General features: G+C 43.6%; 1 protein-coding gene across 2 annotated transcripts; it reads right to left on the reverse strand.

Annotated features, from left to right (window-relative positions):
- Nucleotides 1-981: 981 nt before the first annotated feature.
- POLD3 (DNA polymerase delta 3, accessory subunit) lies at nt 982-20,147 on the reverse strand. 2 transcript variants are annotated; one of them, XM_070749417.1, is made up of 12 exons: nt 19,869-20,147; nt 17,620-17,675; nt 16,244-16,346; nt 15,447-15,486; nt 14,528-14,660; nt 14,055-14,328; nt 12,308-12,395; nt 10,661-10,820; nt 8,339-8,448; nt 6,754-6,833; nt 5,051-5,129; nt 982-3,869 (listed from the first exon to the last, which is right to left on the reverse strand). In XM_070749417.1, the coding sequence occupies exons 1-12, from the start codon at nt 19,995-19,997 to the stop codon at nt 3,664-3,666; spliced, it is 1,458 nt and encodes a 485-aa protein (XP_070605518.1). In that variant the 5' UTR covers nt 19,998-20,147; the 3' UTR covers nt 982-3,663. The 2 variants fall into 2 exon arrangements, with proteins under 2 accessions (XP_070605518.1, XP_070605519.1); XM_070749418.1 differs by lacking the exon at nt 19,869-20,147 and adding an exon at nt 19,639-19,739.
- Between the last annotated feature and the right edge of the window lie 123 nt (nt 20,148-20,270).

The following is a 20,270-nucleotide window of genomic DNA, read 5'->3' on the forward strand; positions in this document are numbered from 1 at the left end:
CTACAGATCTATATACATAATTATAGCTTTTCATTATCAGCAAAAAAAGATGTTACACAACTATATATCTCTCTCTACACACAAAATTACACATCCCAAAGTCTCAAATATCCTGTCAGAAGGTCCAAGAGATTCTTGGCTGAGAGAAATGAAAATTGCACTTTATATTTTTACCTCGTGTCCTTTCATCAAAATGAGATTTGAGTGTGCCATAAAACATACCATTTTCCTCACAAATACCACCACACACATGTATGACGCGCGGTGTATGGCCCATACAAGATAGCTAGGCCTGAGGCCCGTAGGCCATTCCATCCAGACATTTTTCAGTCCAGATGTGGTAGCCCTCCTCTCAAAGTGAGTGCTGACCTCAAGACAGGCTAATACATGAAGCTGGGTGCCATCATCTTGCTTAATGACCATTGCCAAAAATGGGCGTGCATTTAATGTAATTGCCATGTCTCACTTAATGGCCCATCACTTAAAAATATGAATTTCCTGACCAATTGTGGTCAAAACTGAGGACAACCTGTTTAGGGATGGGGCCATACAAGTAGTAAGGATTGAACTCAAAAAGTTCTTGATTGTATCTATGGCAAGATCTGAAATGTCTGGATTAGTAAAGAATTCCAGCTATATTTAAGTGTCAAGATTATGAGGGGACTGGAGGCTAAAACATACAAAGAACAGTTGCAGGAATTGGGGGTGTCAAGTTTAATAAAAAGAAGTACTAGGAAGTGACAACATAGCTGTATTCCAATATCTTGGGCTAGAAAGTCCCTTCCAACTTGATTATTTTGTTTAAAATAGGATTTTTAACGTTAATGAGGGCAGCTATGGATGGACTCGCTTTCCAAGTACTACTGTATTCACTTGGGTGGGAAAGTTTCAAAATAGGACATTCACCAAAGGGCAGGACAAACACAAATCCCAAACCAAACACATATGTTGCCAAAAACAAAAATTAAGAGGGGGAAAAGGTAGCATACAAGACCACGTCTTTATTCAACTTGGCTTTTCTGGTATACATTTCTTGGGGGGGGGGGGGGGGGGGGGGGGGGGGGGGGGGGGGGGGGGGAAATTGGGGAGAAATGTTTGAAAAAAAGACATTTAAAAAAAGAGGGGAAATTCGGGAAAGGCCAAGTTTTGTTAACCTCTTAACTCATCCAACCCATAATTCTCTCCCAAACAGAGATAAACTCATTCCCTGCCCTGGTGTTTGATATACAAAACTGGATTATTTTTTAAAAAATTGAATTTACATGCTTTAACACTACAGACTGGTTCTTGATAGGAAGTTGACAAAACGCACACCCCAAAAATATTTGTATTATTATTGCCCTGGTGCACGGGTAGGCAAAGGTGACTCTTCTATGACTTGTGGACTTCAAATCCCAGAATTCCTGAGCCAATCATGCTAGCTCAGGAATTCTGAAAGAGTTGAAGTCCACATATGATTATTGCCCTGGTGCATTCGTTACCACGAGGATTGCAGTATTTCCCAACCTTGGCAGGTTTTAAGAGGGCTGGACCTCCGCTCTCAGAGCCCCCCAAGCCAGCTCTGCTTCAATTGAGGAATTCTGGGAGTTGAAGTCCAGGCTAGACTTCCAACTCCCAGAATTCCCCAATTGAGGAAGAGCTGGCTGGGGAACTCTAGGAACCGAAGTCCAGCCCTCTTGCCAAGGTTAGGAAACACGGGCCCAGAAGCCGATTGAACCAGGGCGAGAGACATTCCTTGCTATCTAAATAGTTTGGGGACAATTTTTTTAAATTTTTAAGTAAGGGATTAAACTTGCTCGTTAGCAGCATAGCTGGAATCCAGCTTTTTCAGGCTTAAAACTACTGTCGAAAAAAACACACTTTTAGCTGAAATGGTTAAAGCTTTCCCCTTTGGGTTTCTAGGAGGCCAAATAGACCTGGGGTCTCCAACCTTGGACACTTTTAAGACTTGTGGACTGCAACTCTGAGAGTTGGTCCACAAGTCTTAAAAGTGGCCAAGGTTGGAGATCCCTGAAACAGATAATTCATTCTAAGAAGCCATTGGGAATTTAAAGAGAGAGTTTGAGGGGATAACTTCTTGGAAAGCATCTTTTCCAGGACGCCCTGTAACTCAACTATTGTTATTCAGCTGCAAAAAAAATCTAAATAGCCACAAGTTGGGGAAAGGAGATGCATGGATCTGCCTCATTATCGAGACATTATCTGCATGTCTACAGTTCAAACATGAAGCCGTTAACTGTCGCTATAATTGAACTGTGTTAATCTGTGCTTGTGTGTGTGCCCCTACAATACTTGCCTGGTGTGCCTGCTCCTTCTCTCTCCCCTCCTCCTCCTCCCTCCCGCCCCCGGGAAAATAACACTACCACTTATTAAAAAACTCCTGAAAAGTGGAGGAGACACACACCAGAGAGAGGCGAAATGATAATCCAAGAGGCAGTTGTGGTTTTTGTCACAAAATAACTGACAATGTCCCGAGTAGGGCTGTCTATTGTACCTACACTTGAGGCCTCTGTAGATCTTTAAGTTTTATTTCTTTGGAGCTGGGCCCACAAGTGTCTTCCTTCTTGTTCCTTCAGTATCAACGGCCAATTTCTTAAGCAGACCCTGCTCACAAAATAGCAAAAGGCCACCAATTCTTCCATGCCTCCCTTCAACTCAGCTTATGGAGGGGCTGTTATACATCCCCCCTTCCCCTCGTAGAGGGTTCAAGCCAAAGACACATTGTTTGGAGGCGAGAAAACCAGAGCCACTAGCTCACATAACCACATTGGGAAGTAATGTGTAGTTATTTCGGCTGAATGTGTGGCACCTTCTATCCCAACAGTGCTCCTGGCCAATCCTGAAGGGTTTCTCATTCATAATGATCAATTCGAGTAGGGGGCTTCAAGAGTCGATTCCCAGGCTGGGGATCTTCCTGAGGCTGGATCACAGCTTTCCGGGATCCAAAGCTGGTCGCAAAATCAGCACAATCTGGATTGTTTGCTTGAAGGAATTGGAAGAAAATAGACGGCCTTCTTAGGAGACCAAAATGTCCGTCAACAATCTTGACTTGGCAATTGTTGCTGGAGAAGAGAGGGGCCTTACTGAGCTAGGCAGTGGAGATCCTCAAAGTGCCAGATGTTTCCAGCTGTAAGTCTTGGCGGATCATGAGATTTCGTAGGGGTCTCGTGTCCTGTGGGGTCGTGAGGTCTTCTTGAAAGGGCGCCCGGTGGAACCATGAAGTCTCACCTAGATCTTCTTAAGAGGCATCTCTGCTGGCTTCCCTCCAGAGACCCCCATGGACCTCCTGTCAACGAGGGGGGCAACTTGCGGCCCCAAAGATAACCCCCCTTCCCAAGAGAGAGGTTGCAAGCCCGCCGCCGAGGAGGAGGAGGAGGGAAGGCAGTTCAAATTTCTGAAACAAAAATGTTGGAGGACCTGCCTCAAAACCTCTGCTTTTAAATGATCCAAGGAAGGCGTACTGCCTTCGATTGAAGACTTCCAAGAGCCTGGTTTTCCCCGTGCTAGGCTTCCAGCACCCGGTGTGTCTGCCCAATTCCAGGATCTTTCCAGAAATCCCTCCATCTGGATCCTGAGAGCCCAGCTACGTAGCAAATCCCGTCCTTCCGAGGTGAGAGGCTCCCTCGCGCAGGGATTCCTGCAAATCCTGGAGGAGACCGGGGTTCATTTCTTCTGCAAGAAGCCCATGATGGAGGACTGCTTGTTGGCCTTGCTGCCAGGGACCACCCCTCCTTTCTTGGTGCCCCTCTTCTCCTCCTTGGCGTCTCTTTTGGGGGGCGCAGCAGGGGTCTTGTGAGCCGCGACGGGTTTTGTCCGGACGTCCTCTTCGCTCTCCATGCAGGATTCGCTCTCGTAGGCTTTTTCCGTCACTGGGGAACGAGAAGAGACACAAGTTGACATGGACAAGACCTGGAAGGTTCCTTTCTCTTGCTTGCTCTCCGGAAGAGAACGTCGCTTGCAGGGATTAGGTGCGTTTAGTTTTATGATAAAGGAGGAGTTAGGGCTGCTTGCAGCAACGTAGCAAACAATGCTGTATGGGTAGTCCTTGACTTATTATATTATTATACTATATTTATTATGTTGTTATGTTTTATATATACAGTATACCCAGTGAGGGTATGGCTAGCTGATGAGGCCAAAATAAGGCCGAAATAGATCTATCCTAGTCTCCCTTAATTTTCAAATTCAGCAAAAAAAACCTTGTGACACATATAGATAGAATTGTCGGCTATCAATAAAATCAACTGCCTTGGAAATGGCCCTGGGTTGGGCCGAGAGGCAAAAAAGGAGCTGTGATGTTCCTTCAATACACCAGGGTGATTCGACACAAAAATATGTAACCTGGTGCAGAGCTGAAGGGATTGGATACTGTAGCCTAGAGGATAATTCTCTGCCTTACAAGGCAAAGGTTGCAGTTCAAGTCCCAGTGAGGGTATGGCTAACTGATGAGGCCAAAATAAGGCCGAAATAGATCTATCCTAGTCTCCCTTAATTTTCAAATTCAGCAAAAAAAAACTTGTGACACATACAGATAGAATTGTTGGCTATCAATAAAATCAACTGCCTTGGAAATGGCCCTGGGTTGGGCCGAGAGGCAAAAAAGGAGCTGTGATGTTCCTTCAATACACCAGGGTCATTCGACACAAAAATATGTAACCCTTCCCTGGTGGAGAGCTGAAGGGATTGGATACCGTAGCCTAGAGGATAATTCTCTGCCTTATAAGGCAAAGGTTGCAGGTTCAAATCCCAGTGGGTATGGCTAGCTGATGAGGCCAAAATAAGACCGAAATATAGATCTATCCTAGTCCCCCTTAATTTTCAAATTCAGCAAAAAAACCATGTGACACACACACACACACACACACATATATATAAAAATATAATAATAATAATAATTATTATTATTATCTCCCATCCAGACCTTCACAGCCTCCATACACTAGCACATAACGTCTACCGCTTCACTGATTTACAGCAGTTTGCTTAGTGACCGTTCCAAGTTACAATGGCATTGAGGCCGATCGTGCCCGGGGACCTCTGGGCTACCTACCGATGCAGCCTTCTTCATCCACAAATGTTCTGGATTTCAAGACCCGTTTCCGCTTGCGTTTCTTCACCCCCACGGAAGCCTGGAAGAGGGAAGAGGGAAGGAGAAAGGAAGGGAGTGAGTGAGGAGCCCCCTGCCCTGCTCAACCATATTTCACAAGCACCGTTGTCAGTCACTGTCGCCGAAAGTTTTGCTATTTATCAATAAACGTATTAATATTTGTTTTACAATTAATAAACAAATCATTAATAAATTTAATTTATTAGATTTGTATGCCGCCCCTCTCCGAAGACTCGGGGCGGCTCACAACAACAATAAATACAGTAAACAATACAAATCCAATTAATAAAAGTAGAATTAAAAGCCCTTAACATTAAAAACAATCAATGCGACACAAATTGTTTATTATTAACAATTTATTAATAAATTGTGGGTTAATAAAAGCCTCGTGGACTCGTCTTCTTGCAGAGGGGAAGAGCCAGGGCACACCTGTTTGTGTGGCACCTGGGAGAAAAGAGATCCAGGGCATTTAGAGATCCCTTTGGCTGGATCCAGCGGGACTCAACTCAGGCTATTAGCGTCAGCCTTACGGAATCCTTTCCCACTTACAGAGGTAGTCCTCGACTTACAACCACAGTTGAGCCCAACGTTTGTATTCCTAAGACTTTTTTTTTTTTTTAAAAGTGAGTTTTGCCCTGTTTTACACCCTCACTTTTCATAGTGAAGCAAAGCTGCAGTGCTTCGCCCACTGACCTTGCTGGTCAGAAGGTTACCAAAGGGAATCACATCTCTCTCTCTCTCACACACACACACACACACACACACAAACACACACGAAGGATGCTGCAACCGTTGTTAAGTACATCCCAGTTGCCAAGTGGAATGATTTTGATAATATGACCATGGGGATTCTGTAATGGTCATATGTGTGAAAAACTGTTACTGAGTCACTTTTTTTCAGGGTTGCCATATCTTCAAACAGTCACCTATGTAAGTTGAGGACCTCCTGTTATTATAAGGCTGGAGGTACATACCCAATGTTCTTTCCTTCCTTCCTTCCCTTCCTCCTCTTCCTTATTCTCTCCTTTCTTTTCATTCCTTCATCTTTTCCTTTCTTCCTTCTCTTTTCCTTCTTTCTTCTCTCCTTTCCCTTACTTCCCTTTCTTTCTCATCCTTCTCTTGCATTTTTTCCTTCTGTTTTTTAATTTGTTTTATTAATCTAATTCACATGCCGCCCAACTCCCAAAGGACTCTGGGTGGCTTACAGCAAGAATATTATCTAAAAAACAATTTAAAATACCTTAATAAAAACATTCACACTTTTTGTGGCCGGATCTAGAAGGTGTAGCATTCACTCAAAGGACCCAAGTCTTCAAGACTTCCAGGAAGGCCAGTAGGGTGCTGCCACAGAAAAGGCCCTCCCCTGCGGCCCTGTCAATCAATACTGTCTAGCCAATGGAACCCGGAGAAGGCCAATTCGGTCGCTGGGAGCTATGCAGCAGCAGGTGATCCTGTAAATAATCTGGCCCTAAGTCATGTAGGGCTTTATAAGTGATAACCCACACCTTCAATTGAACTGTTTCTCTCTTTTCTCTTTCGTTTCTTTCTGCTTCACACACACCTTTCTTTCTTTCTTTCTCTTTCCTTCCTTCCTTTTTTCTTCTCTCCTCTCTCACACCCACACATCTGTGTTTAGGCATATTTACCTCCACCGGTGCAGGTGCTGTCTGAGGCTTCTGGGCTGGCTCAGGAGGATGGTCCTCAGGGGTCGGCAGTGAGGGAGAGTCTGCAAGAAGGAACAACGTTGTAATTTTGACTAGCTGTCGCCTCTGCGAGTTCAGCTGTATCCTTTCCTTCTGCCTTTAAACAAATGACCCCACAAGTATCTGAGACTGAGAGAGGTCCAGAATACGGCTTTGCCTGGGGCGATACTTTCCCTGCTTCACCATACTGAGCGATCTCCTTCATTTACGCCAAAGAAACATTGTGCTAAATACCTTCCAGTCTCCTTTCATGTTGCCCACTTTTATTGGGCAATTCTTTATTGGGAAATCAAGTAATTGCAAAATATATTCTGGGAAGCTTCCTGAAGCCCCGGAGTGTGAAACACCCCCCCACCCCCACCGGGCAAACTGGAAGTCTGTTTTCTGAACTTCTGGTTTGCCCATTTGGCTGTTTCTTTCACCGTCCCAGGCTTCACAAATGATCTTTGAAGGATGAATGCTTGAAGTTCTACCGTAGCAAGAAGAGAAATATTATTTGTCCCTTTTTCGTATTGTTTATATGACTTGGCTGCAGAACGCAACCTTTTGTTCTTGGTATTCCAAGGCTCCAGATAGTCAAGGAGGCCTCTGCATGTATATATATATATACAGGGTGCATTCCAAAAGTAATGCAATTTTTAAAAAAGTAATTATTGAACAGATTTGCACAAACACTTAAAATTCTTCAAAGTCCTGTCCTTGGGCCTCTACACATTTTTTCCAGCCACTCTGCCGTGACCGGTACGTTCCCTGGAAGGCGTCTTTGGGGACCTCTCGCAAGATCTTTGTCACGGCTGATTGGATCTCTTCTATGGACGAAAAACGCACCTTGCCACAACACACTACGAGTCTGTGAGTTCTTGGCCAAACACCAGGTGCCAACATTGCCCCACCCCCCGCATAGTCCTGATGTCGCCCCAGCAGACTTCTTTTTGTTCCCAGCCCTGAAAGGAACCTGTTTTTTATCCATAGAAGCGATCCAATCAGCCGTGACAAAGACCTTGCGAGAGGTCCCTGAAGACGCTTTCCAGGGCGCGTACCGGTCATGGCAGAGTCACTGGAAAAAATGTGTAAAGGCCCAAGGACAGGACTTTGAAGAATTTTTAAGTGTTTGTGCAAATCTGTTCCATAAATTACTTTTTTAAAAAAATTGCATTACTTTTGGAACGCACCCTGTATACACTGCTCAAAAAACCCCAAAGGGAAAACACTCAAAGACCCCATCCTAGATCTGAAGGAATGAAATATTCTCACTGAATCCTTTGTTCTGTACAAAGTTGAATGTGCACAACAGCAGGTGACATTGATTGTCAGTCAGTGTTGCTTCCTAAGTGGACAGTTGGATTTCACAGAAGTCGGATTGACTTGAGTTATGTTCTGATTTTTTAAGTGTTCCCTTTATTTATTTATTTTGAGCAGTATATTTTTCCAGGCTGGGAAGCCCAGCCAAAGATTTACGAGGGTTCAAATTGGCTTCGAGGGTTGATTTTAAAAGTGTCGGGTGGGCCCCATCCTGGCCTCTACTCACCTTCCTCATCGTCGCTGCTGTCTGACTGAGGCTGTTTGATTCGACGCCTTTTCTTCTTCAGGCGTCCAGTTCCTTTGTCTTCCTCATCAGACCCGTCTGTCCTCTTTGGTCTGGGAGAAAAGAGAGCTTGGATTATGTTTAAAAAGGAAGGAAAAGGAAAGCTTTGCCAAAGCAGCCATTCCTCAGCTTTACGACCGTTCACTAAGTGACCATCCGAAGTTACGACGGCACTGAAGAAAAGAGACTTATGACTGTGTTTCACATATACGACCGTTTCTGATTTTCACTTAACAACCTTGGCAAAAAAAGCCATAAAATGGGTCAAAACTCAACTTAACCTCTGATTTAAGCTAGAGGACAATGTTTTATTTACCTTTTAAAATGAAATAAATAGCTCAGTGGAGAATGCCCTAAATAGTCTTGCCAAACTAAGTCCACTTTGTAGGCACAGAAGAAAGGTTTTCCTTTAAAAATAAATGTTACAACTTTCACCTCCCCCTTGCCCATGTAGTTTTGGTGTATGATTGATTGTGTGCTTGTCTTTTATATATTGGGGTTTCTTTTATGGACTTTTTCACCTAAAACTGTAATTTAGATTGCTAAATATTAGATTTGTTACCATGTACTGTTTTTACCATTGTTATGAGCCGCCCCGAGTCTGCGGAGTGGGCGGCATATAAATCCAATAAATCTAATCTAATCTTATCTTTCAGCCAGGACTTTTCTGCCACCATTAAAAATTGAAGCAAGGCAAGTTAAGCTGAATTGTTGTTTTTTTAAGACATACTAGTCTTCCAATTACCGTATTTTTCAGAGTATAAGATGCACCTTCCCCCCCCTCTAAAACAGGCTGAAAATTTGGGTGCGTCTGTGAATGTAGCTTTTTCAAAGCGTTTTTTCCAGCCCTAACAAGGTGCTAATTTATTTATTTATTAGATTTATATGCCAATTTTATTATTTAAATTAAAGATTTAATTATCTTCCCCACTTCCTGCTCCCTCTGACAATAAGTTTTTTCCCAGGCCTAAGTCTTGGCAGGCTTGTTTTCATTCCTATGCCTCCGAAAAAGGCTTTTTTAGCGCTAACCAGGGGATAAAATAATGTGCTGAAGCTGACCAGACTAAGGATGCTGGCCAGAGGAATTCCTGGTAAGCAGATTTTTTCTCTCCCTATTTTCTTCCCCCAAAACTAAGGTGCGTCTTATACTCCAGTGTGTCTTATACAGTATTATTTTTTCCTGCATTTTCACCTGTTAGCTGGGGAATTCTGGCAGTTGAAATCCACATGTGCTGCCTGGGGGATTCTGGGGTTTCAAACTCAAAAGCATCGATTATGTCCACCCCTCTTAAAATTATCAGGATTGGGAAAGACCACCACACACACACTGCGCCAACCCGAATCGATGAATGATTGACAGATGAATGTTTTTATGAAGAATGTTTTATATTATGATGAAGGTTTTATGATGAATGATTGACGGGTGGATTTTTTAAATTCATGGGTTTTACTGATTGTACAGTGGTACCTCGTGATACGAACCCCTCCTGATACGAACACTTCGAGATATGAACCCGGGGTTCAGAAAATTTTTGCCTCTTCTTACGAACTTTTTTCGCCTTACGAACCCACCGCGGATCGCAAAATGGCGCTCCACTGGGCGCCGCTGCCTGGCTGTCACCTTTTAAAACAGCCGGGGGGCTCCTGAACCCGAACCCAAACTTTTCGGGTTTGGGTAGCCACCGAGAAGTGCTGCCCCCCACCTGTCACCTTCTTAAACAGCAGGGGGGCATCTCGGCGTTCTCCCGAACCCGGAGGTTCGGGTTCGGGTTCCAGAGGCCGCCGAGAAGCGCCCGGCTGTTTCAGAAGGTTACAGCCAGGTGGCGCTGCACGGTGGAGCGCCGTTTTTTCTCGGTGTTTTCGGCCGATCTGGAGGCTGGAAAGGAGGTGGGGAATCCCAATAGGGAATTCCATGGGCAGAGCTTTGATGTCACGAAGACCTCCTTCCTGGAGGCCACGTTTTGGCCCAGCGGAGCGCCATTTTGGGATTTCCCCTCCCCTTGCACGCATTAATCGCTTTTACATTGTTTCCAATGGGAAACATTGTTTCGTGTTACGAACTTTTCGCCTTACGAACCTTCTTCCGGAACTAATTAGGTTCGTAAGATGGGGTACTGTATTTACTGTATATGAGTCCATTGGAGAAGGGCGGCTTATGAATCTAATAAATTCAATTCAATTCAATTTTGCAATCAATCAGACAAACAACTAAAGCATGCCAACTCTTTGTAGCCTGGATCACAAAGGTAAACACAAACCCACTACCTTTTCTTATCCTTCTGCTGCCCTCTGGCTGGCTCAGCCACTTTGCTGGGCTTCTCATGACCAGGAAGATTAAGAGGAGATTTGGCGTCCGTGGAGGAAACCGGAGACTTGGCCACCGACCGCTCTTCCTTCGGTTGCTCGGGTTCAGCACTGGCTTTGTCTGCACAGAAGGGAGGAAAATAGGAAATTATTATTATTATTATTTATTAGATTTGTATGCCACCCCTCTCCGAAGACATCATTATCCCGTCAGCCACCAACGGCAGCAAGCTGCCTCCAATCAAAACCAATGTTCAATCTTTTCTTTTTTTTAGAACAGATAGTCCACGATTTAACAATCATTCATTTAATGACCATGCGAACTCATACGGGTAGTGAAAAAAGTGTTTTTCATTCTTACAAACTTTGAAGCCTCCTCGTATGGGTCACATGGTCAAAATTCAGACTCTTTGCAACGGGCTCATAGGCAGGTTAATTGTAGACTCACAGCACTTCATTTCAGTGACCGTTAAAAATTACAACAGCACTGAAAGGTGACTTCTGACCGTTTTCCACACTTATGAGCCATGGAATGTAAACCCCCATGGTCATGTGATTTACACTTGGATTCAATAAGATAGGATAGGATAGGGATGGAATGGGAACAGAAATAGAAATGGAATGGAACAGAATTAGAATAGAATAGAATATGGAATGGAATAGGAAAGAATAAAATAGAATATGGAATGCAATGGGAAGGGAATAGAATAGCGTGGAACTCATTACCTGACTCAGTAGTGTCAACCCCTAACCCCCAACATTTTTCCCTTAGACTATCCACGATTGACCTCTCCAGGTTCCTTAGAGGTCAGTAAGGGGCATGCATAAGTGCACCAGTGTGCCTTCCGTCCCCTGTCCAATACTCTCTCCTTATCTCATTTATCTTTTCTTCCTTTAAAATATGTTCACCTACAGTTTTATATATTTTCTTCTATTCTTTTCTTTATTTATATTATTACATATCTATTCTCTTCAATGTGTATTATGTATTGGACAAAATAAATAAATAAAAATAAATAAATAAATAAAGAATACAATAGGGAATGGGAATGGAATAGGAATAGAATAGGAAAGAATAGAATAGAATATGGAATGGGAATGATAGAGAAGAGAAGGGAAGAGAAGAGAAGAGGAAAGGAATAGAATAGAATAGAATTCTTTATTGGCCAAGTGTGATTGGACACACAAGGCATTTGTCTTTGGTGTAGATGCTCTCAGTGGACATAAAAAGAAAAGATAAATTCATCAAGAATCATATGGTACAGCACTCAATGATAGTCCAGGTACAAATAAGAAATCCAATCGTACTAGGAACCAGGTCAATATAAATTGTTAAGAATACAAGTAACAAAGTCATGCAGTCATTAGTGGGAGGATCATACTGACTCACATTTATGACGGTTGCAGTATCTTGGGGTCAAAGTCGAGGGGGAAAGACAAATTCACTTATCAACTGCCCTGCTAGCTTACTTAACAACGCTGGCAAGGGAAGTCGTAAAAATGGAGCGAAACTCACTTAACAAGTGTCCATGCTTCGGAATGGAATACTTGGGCTCGACTGTGTACTTGTACTTAACCACGGAGGAGAAAATACAGAGAGAGGCTCACCCTCTTTGCTAACAGCGGCCTTGCCGAAGAAGTTGTTCAGCATATTTCCTTTCGCTGGGGCTGCTTTGCTGTGGTTGGTCACCGAAACCTAGAAGCCATGAAAAGAAACGGTTAGAAAAGAAGATGTCTCAGAAACACAATAAAAAAATAAATAATATAACTTCAGCGATGACAGGCAGTCCTCAACTTACAATCATAATATTAATATTAGATTTGATTCCATTGTAACATTGGGCTCTAACATATATATATATATTTCTATTCATTCGATTTTTATGCCGCCCTTCTCCTTAGACTCAGGGCAGCTTACAACATGTTAGCAATAGCACTTTTTTAACAGAGCTAGGCTATTGCCCCCACATTCCGGGTCCTCACTTGACCCACCTCAGAAGGATGGAAGGCTGAGTCAACCTTCAGCCGGTGATGAGATTTGAACCGCTGACCTTCAGATCTACAAGTCAGCTTCAGTGGCCTGAAGTACAGCACTCTACCTGCTGCGCCACCCCGGCTCTAACTGCTGGTTCGCTCCCTCCCTCGCCGTGTGACCACACCGCATGGGTAGTGCGCAGTGCCGAAAAGTCCGTTAGAAAAATCTCCCGCACCCCCCATAAAACCCCCGAAAACTAGATGGCGACGCATGCACAGTGCTAAAAGCTCAATTTCTGCACATGTGCAGAAAGGGGAAGAAATGATTTTTAAAATAATTTTTAAAAAATAATTTAAAAAAAAACTTTTTTGCTTCAGCTGATAGTATGACTGAGTTTGGGATGGATTTGGTTGAAATGGTTTTAAATGTCTGAGGTTTTAAGATTTAAGTTTTTATGTTTGGGTTTCATAAATTTTGTATTGATTTTACTTTATAAGCTGCCCTGAGTCCGCTGGGGCCTAGAAATCCGAATGAATGAATGAAAAAATGAATGAATGAATGTTGCTGTTTTTTTAAAAAAAGATGCCGCTGTCCATGGGCCAGCACCTACAGAACCGGTTCCGTGACATCATCGTGAGGCCACAAGGGGCTTGCTACCAGTTCCAGGAGGAACCCACCTCTCATCAGAGGTCTTCAAACTTGGCCAAGGGTAGGCAAAGTTGGCTCTTCTATGACATGTGGACTTCAACTCCCAGAATTCCTGTGCTAGCATGATAGGCTCAGGAATTCTGGGAGTTGAAGTCCACAAGTCATAGAAGAGCCAAATATGCCTATTTGAAGACTTGTGGACTTCCACTCCAAGAATTTCTCAGCCAGCCGTGAATGATAGAGGTGGAAGGGGCAAGAAGGGTCCTCTAAGTCAGGGCTCTCCAACTTTGGCCGCTTTAAGACTTGTGGACTTCAACTCCCACAATTCCCCAGCCAGCCCTGGTTCTCCCGCCAAGTATTTTTAGAAGACTAACTGACGGCAGAAAAAGACCTCATGGTCCATCTAGTCTGCCCTTATACTATTTCCTGTATTTTATCTTAGGATGGATCTATGTTTATCCCAGGCATGTTTAAATTCAGTTACTGTGGATTTACCAACCACGTCTGCTGGAAGTTTGTTCCAAGGATCTACTACTCTTTCAGTCAAATAATATTTTCTCACGTTGCTTCTGATCTTTCCCCCAACCAACTTCAGATTGTGTCCCCTTGTTCTTGGGTTCACTTTCCTATTAAAAACACTTCCCACCTGAACCTTATTTAACCCTTAAACATATTTAAATGTTTCGATCATGTCCCCCCTTTCCCTTCTGTCCTCCAGACCTGAACACTTACACTGGGGGTCTCTTTGGTCTCCGGTTTAGCTTCCTTGCTGGTGTTCTTGGTTTTGGAGGTTGCTTTGGCCGCAAACATTCCCATGATGCCTTTCGCCGGCTGGGCGGGCTGCTTGGAAGACGTGCCTGGAGCATGGCCATTGAGCGCGGGAGGAGCGAGGGGGGGCACACTTGTGGTGGGCGGAGGCTGTGGGGACAGCTGGGTAGGGGTCTCAGCCGGGGAGCCTTCAGTGACAGGTCTGAGGACGGCGTCAGGACAGCAGATGGCGCTAAATCTAGGCACAGAACAAGCACGTTCAGCTAGCAATGGAACTACATACAGGCAGTCCTCCATTGACGGCCACAATTTAGCCCAAAATGTACCATATTTTTCAGAGTATAATATGCACCTTAATTTTGGGGGAGGGAAATAGGAGGGGAAACTCTGCCCACCCGATTTCCATAGATAGTCCGCCTTGCCAGGGGCTCACTCACTTGCTGCAGTTCTCTAGATTCGCCTTGAGGATGTCGTAGTCGGTGTTGAAGAGGGGGCTGCTATCCCTCAGCTGGGCTTTCTGGATGCTGTAGACGTGCACACTGGCCACCGAGGAGAACTTGGACTTCATGGCTGGAAAAGGAGGAAGAAGCCGCTTGAAGGAGGGAGAGGGAGGCAGGGAGGATTTCTCAAAACAAGTGGGGTAAATTGGGTGTCTATCGCCCCCTCTCAGCCCAGCCCACCTCACAGGGTGTGTGTGTGTGTGTGTGTATGTATGTATGTATGTATGCACACACACAGTGGCACCTCTACTTACAAACTTAATTCGTTCCGTGACCAGGTTCTTAAATAGAAATGTTTGTAAGAAGGAGCAATTTTCCCCACAGGAATCAATGTAAAAGCAAATAATGTGTGCAATTGGGGAAACCACAGGGAGGGTGGAGGCCCTGTTTCCTCCCAGGAGATTCCTAGAGAGGCCCCATGGAGGCTTCTACCTGCCTTTTCCGGCCATTTCCTCCCAGGAGATTCCTGAAGAGGCCCCACGGAGGCTTCTCCCCATCTTTTTCAGCAGTTTCCTCCCAGGAGATTCCTAGAGAGGCCCCACGGAGGCTTCTCTCCACCTTTTCCGGCCCTGTTTCCTCCCAGGAGATTCCTAGAGAGGCCCCGCGGAGGCTACTCCCTGCCTTTTCCGGTTACAGTTTCGGAGGCTCAGGTTTGTAAGTGGAAAATGGTTCTTGAGGAGAGGCAAAAAAATCTTGAAAACCTGGTTCTTATCTAGAAAAGTTTGTAAGTAGAGGCATTCTCAGGTAGAGGTACCACTATATATATCTATGTATGCATACATACATACATGCATACACCCCAAAAAAACCTTGTCGTATTTTGCAGAGGTGATTTTGAAGTTTTGAACAAACTTACCTTCTAATTTATCTTCTCTCACTACTGCAACCTTGTGGTACTAAAATGAAAAGGCAGCTTATTACTTTAGCAAATTAGAATAGAATAAAATAGAAGAGAAGGGAGTAGAGTAAGAATAGGAAAGAAACGAAACAGAAACACAACCAATCTCTTCTTAAAAACTTCCAGTGTTGGAGCATTTACAGCTAAAATCAGAAACCCGCTGATTAATTGTTCTCACTATCAGGAAATTTCTTCTTGGTTGCTTCTCTCCTTGTTTAGTTTCCACCCATTGCTTCTTGTTCTACCCTCAGGTGCTTTGGAGAATAGGTTGACTCCCTCTTCTTTATGGCAACTCTTGAGATATTGGAAGGCTGCTATCACAACTCCCCTGATCCTTTTCTTTCTTTCTTTCTTTCTTTTCTTTCTTTCTTTCTTTCTTTCTTTCACTTTGGGGAATAGCTTGACTCCCTCTTCTTTGTGGCAACCCCTGAGATATTGTAATCCTGCTGTCATGTCTCCCCTGGTCCTTCTTTTCACTAGACAAACCCAATACCTGCAATCATTCTTCATATGTTTCAGCCTCCAGTCCCCTAATCATCTCTGTTGCTCTTCTCTGGCCTGTTTCTAGAACCTCAAAATATATTAGCTCCCAATATGTCAAGACTGATTACTAACATATGTAATCTGCATTCATGTTTTCTGGGCCTCTGTAGAGCTCATTTTGAAGGGAGCGATTTAAGCCTGCAATGCCAGGTTTCAGCTTCCTAATTTAAATTCAAAGGTCCAGTGCAAGAGAAAACTCCTTTCTGACTTACGGTGTGGCCGTTCTGAACAAGGTTCCCTGCCAGTAAATAGGTAACATGCAACTGGACTCCTGCGTTCTCCTTCCGTTTCCTTTCCACGTAATCATATAGCATTCTGGAAAAAGGAAGGCAAAGATTAAAAGAGACAATTAATTTTTGAAATTTTCAATATCTGTCCACTGAGAAACTAAATAAGAACATATGTCATCCAAAGTAAGCTGGGCAGCTCGAGATTAAACAGCTAAAATGAAAAGCGGTTTCGTCTAGTGGTCAAAGCACCAAACTAGAAAGCAGGAGGCTGTGAGTTCTAGTCCTGCCTTGGCCTTGAAAGGCAGCCGGGTGACTTGGTTCCCATCCCCCTCTTTGAGGGTAAGATCCCTACCCTAAAAAGTAACATGTGCCCAATTAAAATGGGCATGCAACAAAGCTTGTTTACATGTGGTTCTGGAATTTCCATCCCTAAATGAAGTGGTCTTTAAGCAAAACATCACGTGGCTGCGCTGCTCAGTGGTGGCAGTCCAGATTGTGGTTGTGACAAGCAAAATCAATGGGGAAGCCAGATTAACAACCGGATGATTCACTTAACAACTGGAGTGATTCACTTAACAACTGTATGTATGTATGTACGAGGGTCGCCCAGAAAGTAATGCACCACTTTTTTTTTCTCAGCCAACAGTAATGGTACGAATGTGAAACTTTAGATAGGTGTTATTTGAATTGTCAGGAATGCGTGTGTAAATTTTGCGTTTCTTCAGACAGAGAGCGTAGCTGCAGCCGTGTTTCAAAATGGCGTCTATAAGTGATGTACGTTACAAGCAGCGTGTCATCATTCGATTTCTCACAGCGGAGAAAGAAACTGTTGGGAACATTCACAAACGTTTGTGTACAGTTTATGGAGAATCTGCAGTCGACAGAAGTAAGGTTAGTCGCTGGGCACAGAGGGGGAGGCCATTAGAGGTGATTCCACAGTGCAGAAATGGCTTTGTGACCAGAACAAGGAGTGGTACCGACAGGGCCTACACGCCCTTGTGTCTCGCTGGAGGGAGGCCATAGAACAGGACAGAGATTATGTGGAAAAATAGGGAGTGTAGAAGAAACATCATTCTTTCTTTTGTGTAAGTTTCACTGTGTTCAATGAATGATTGTCGAAGAAAAAAAATGTGGTGCATTACTTTCTGGGTGACCCATGTATGTATGTATGTACGTATGTACGTATGTATGTATGTATGTATGTATGTATGTTATTTATTTATCTAATAGATTTCTATGCCACTCTATTCCTCAGACTCAAGAAAGAACTTGTAGCAAGAAAGGTTGTAAAACGGGGCAACACTCACTTAACAACAATCTGGCCTACTACGTACAGGCAAGAGAGATCAATAACTTACTGCTTTGCTTGATTCACGTGAACTCCCAAAGTAAAGCTCAGCCATTTATATGTTACCTGCAAAGAAATGCATGCGATTATTTAATAAAAATGCCACCACGTATTGAACCTGCACTACTACAATAGTCTTGGGCATAGTTCCCTCTAAGCTGAGCAGTGAGCAATCGCTCACTTAAAAATCATCATCAACTCAGAGTTTTTCAAACCTGCCCAGAAGCCGAGAGGGAAATAGTGAGAAGGAAGGAGAGATAGAGAAAGAGAGAGAAACAGATAGAAAAAAAAGAGGAAGGAAAAGAGAAAGAAAAAGAATGGGAGTAAGGAAGAGAGAAAGAAAATCAAAATCTATTTTGAAACTAGCTCAACTATTTAAGTGGCATTTTGATATTGATTGAGTTGCCCTATTATGAGCTTACTGTTATAGACACACAGTACAGTATTTTATTTTGAAATTCTCTGAGGCAAAACAGGGTGGGTTTTTTGTTTGTTTGTTTGTTTGTTTATTTATTTATTTAATATTTCTGTGCCGCCCAGTCCCAAAGGGACTGCCGCTCAGACACTATACTTTTCCGCCCCCCCCCCCAAAAAAAAATTAGAGGGAACACTGGTCTTGGGGTTGGGAAGAGTCCTTGAGTCCACTTAGGATGACCTTTCCAGCCTAAGACAGAACCCACACCTCTACAGGTGATTGCTGCTGCATGTATTCTTGTTCACAAGGCCAAGGCTTCAGAATTGTTTAGCGTACCTCACAGCTGACTTTGGTGGGAGCCCAAAACTCTGGTGGGAGAAAGTCATTTGAGGTTTGCATGCAATTATGCTGCCATAAATGAAAATACTATATAAATAGGATAGGTTATCCCATTCTCATTTAAACTGTGTGTGTATGTGCACAATTATGTGTATTTATAATGCATCCATATACTGTATAATTATACTGTATATTTACTGTTCTAGAAAGATCATATTCCTTTTTATTTGCAGTCTAGATAGGTAGGTAGTAGGTAGGAAGGTAGATGATAAATAGATAATAGATAGATAGATAGATAGATAGATAGATAGATAGATAGATAGATAGATAGATAGATAGATATAGTAGATACATAGATAATAGATAGCTAGAGATGGGTCATTCTTTGTCAAGTGGACCAGATAAAATTGAAACCTTATTTGAAAAGAAACCACCACAAAAACAACATATATGATAGAAAAAAGTGCTCTTTCTAATGAAATAAAAATGAAGATGATTGAGGGTGAGAAAACAGAGAGCGATAGAAAAAAACTTGCTCTTTCTAATGAAGATTAGGGTAAAGAAACAGAGCTGTTTTCTCACCTTCAATCAGTTTCATTTCATTTGAAAGAGCAAGTTTTTTCTATCATATACTGTTTTTGTGATGGTTTCTTTTCAAATAAGGCTGCAAAAATCAGTAGTGCCCACCTGGTCTGCTTGACAAAAAATAACTCAGATATAGATAAAAGATAGATGATAGAAGATAGATGATGGATGGAAGGAAGGATAGAGATAGATAGATAGATAGATAGATAGATAGATAGATAGATAGATAGATAGATAGATAATAAATACAATTTGTTTATAGACACACATACGCAGGTAGGATTGAATAGTTTATATATTTCTTCTCTGGAGAAGTCATCCCATTCTTTTTGTCATTTACTACTACTACACACACTGAGAGAGAAAAATACATTTATGATCACTTGTCCTTATTATTCTAAATGTAAGAGGGGAATGCATAATTAGAGCTGCTCTGCATTGGGGGGGGGGGTTGCAGATAAGCCCCCTCCCCAAATAAAAGAGATGCATAACCAGACCTGTCATTTGAAAACGCCCCCCCCCCAAAAAAAACCGTCAACGAGGGTCTCTCTTTTGACTCTTGGAGGGGGCCTCGAAGGCGAAGGATATTATGGGATGGTTGGAGCTTCCTTGCAGGACAGCAGCCATAATGCTTCACCAGGGTCTCTCAAGAGCCGCCGCTTTAAGTCTCGCAAGAGACCCTCGACCTACCACAATACCCATCGTCCGCTGCGGATGATGAGAGTTGGAGGCACGTTGGGGGAAGGATGCTGGATTCGGCTCCCAAAGGCCCCGCAGCAGCGCCTGAGAAAAAGCCACTCAACGCATTTTCAATCATGAAGCCTTTTATTTATTTATTTTATTTATTGCTCATAATAAAAGTTTTTACTAACACCGACCCGGTCCCCCGTCCTCTCCCGCCCCCCGGCATCCGCACTCACGACTCGGTTCTGGTCCGTGACGAACTCGTCGATGTTCTCCAGGTAAAGTTCGTCCTCCATAACGAGGCGACCGGGGCCCCGAGAACCCCACAACGGGCCTTCCCCTCCACGGGCCTCCACCGCCGCCATGGCAACGCCAAGGCCGCGAGCCCTGGTTTTTCGCGCGCGCTCCCTCGCCTACGGCGGCCGAGCGGAGACAGTTCCGGCAAAGCCAACGGCGGCTTCGCGGGGACAATTTGCCCCGCGACGACTGCCGCAGTTAGAGCGCGTGCTCTCGTCAACCCGGCGCAAAGAATGATGGGATTTGGAGGCGCTGGAAAGGGAGCGACAAATAATCCTCATTATGACCCAATAAGACCCCAAAAGAGCCCAACATTTCCGTCGATGCGAAAGATTTTTATT

This window comes from Erythrolamprus reginae, chromosome 4 (assembly GCF_031021105.1).
Source record: "Erythrolamprus reginae isolate rEryReg1 chromosome 4, rEryReg1.hap1, whole genome shotgun sequence".
NCBI lineage: Eukaryota > Metazoa > Chordata > Lepidosauria > Squamata > Dipsadidae > Erythrolamprus > Erythrolamprus reginae.

Coding starts and splice junctions, on each gene's coding strand:
- POLD3 (XM_070749417.1), bottom strand. CDS start 19,997: ATGGCGGCGGTGGAGGCCCGTGGAGGGGAAGGCCCGTTGTGGGGTTCT. Junction 17,676..19,868: donor TCACGGACCAGAACCGAGTC/GTGAGTGCGGAT, acceptor ATTTCTTTGCAG/GTAACATATAAATGGCTGAG. Junction 16,347..17,619: donor CACGTGAATCAAGCAAAGCA/GTAAGTTATTGA, acceptor TCCTTTTTCCAG/AATGCTATATGATTACGTGG.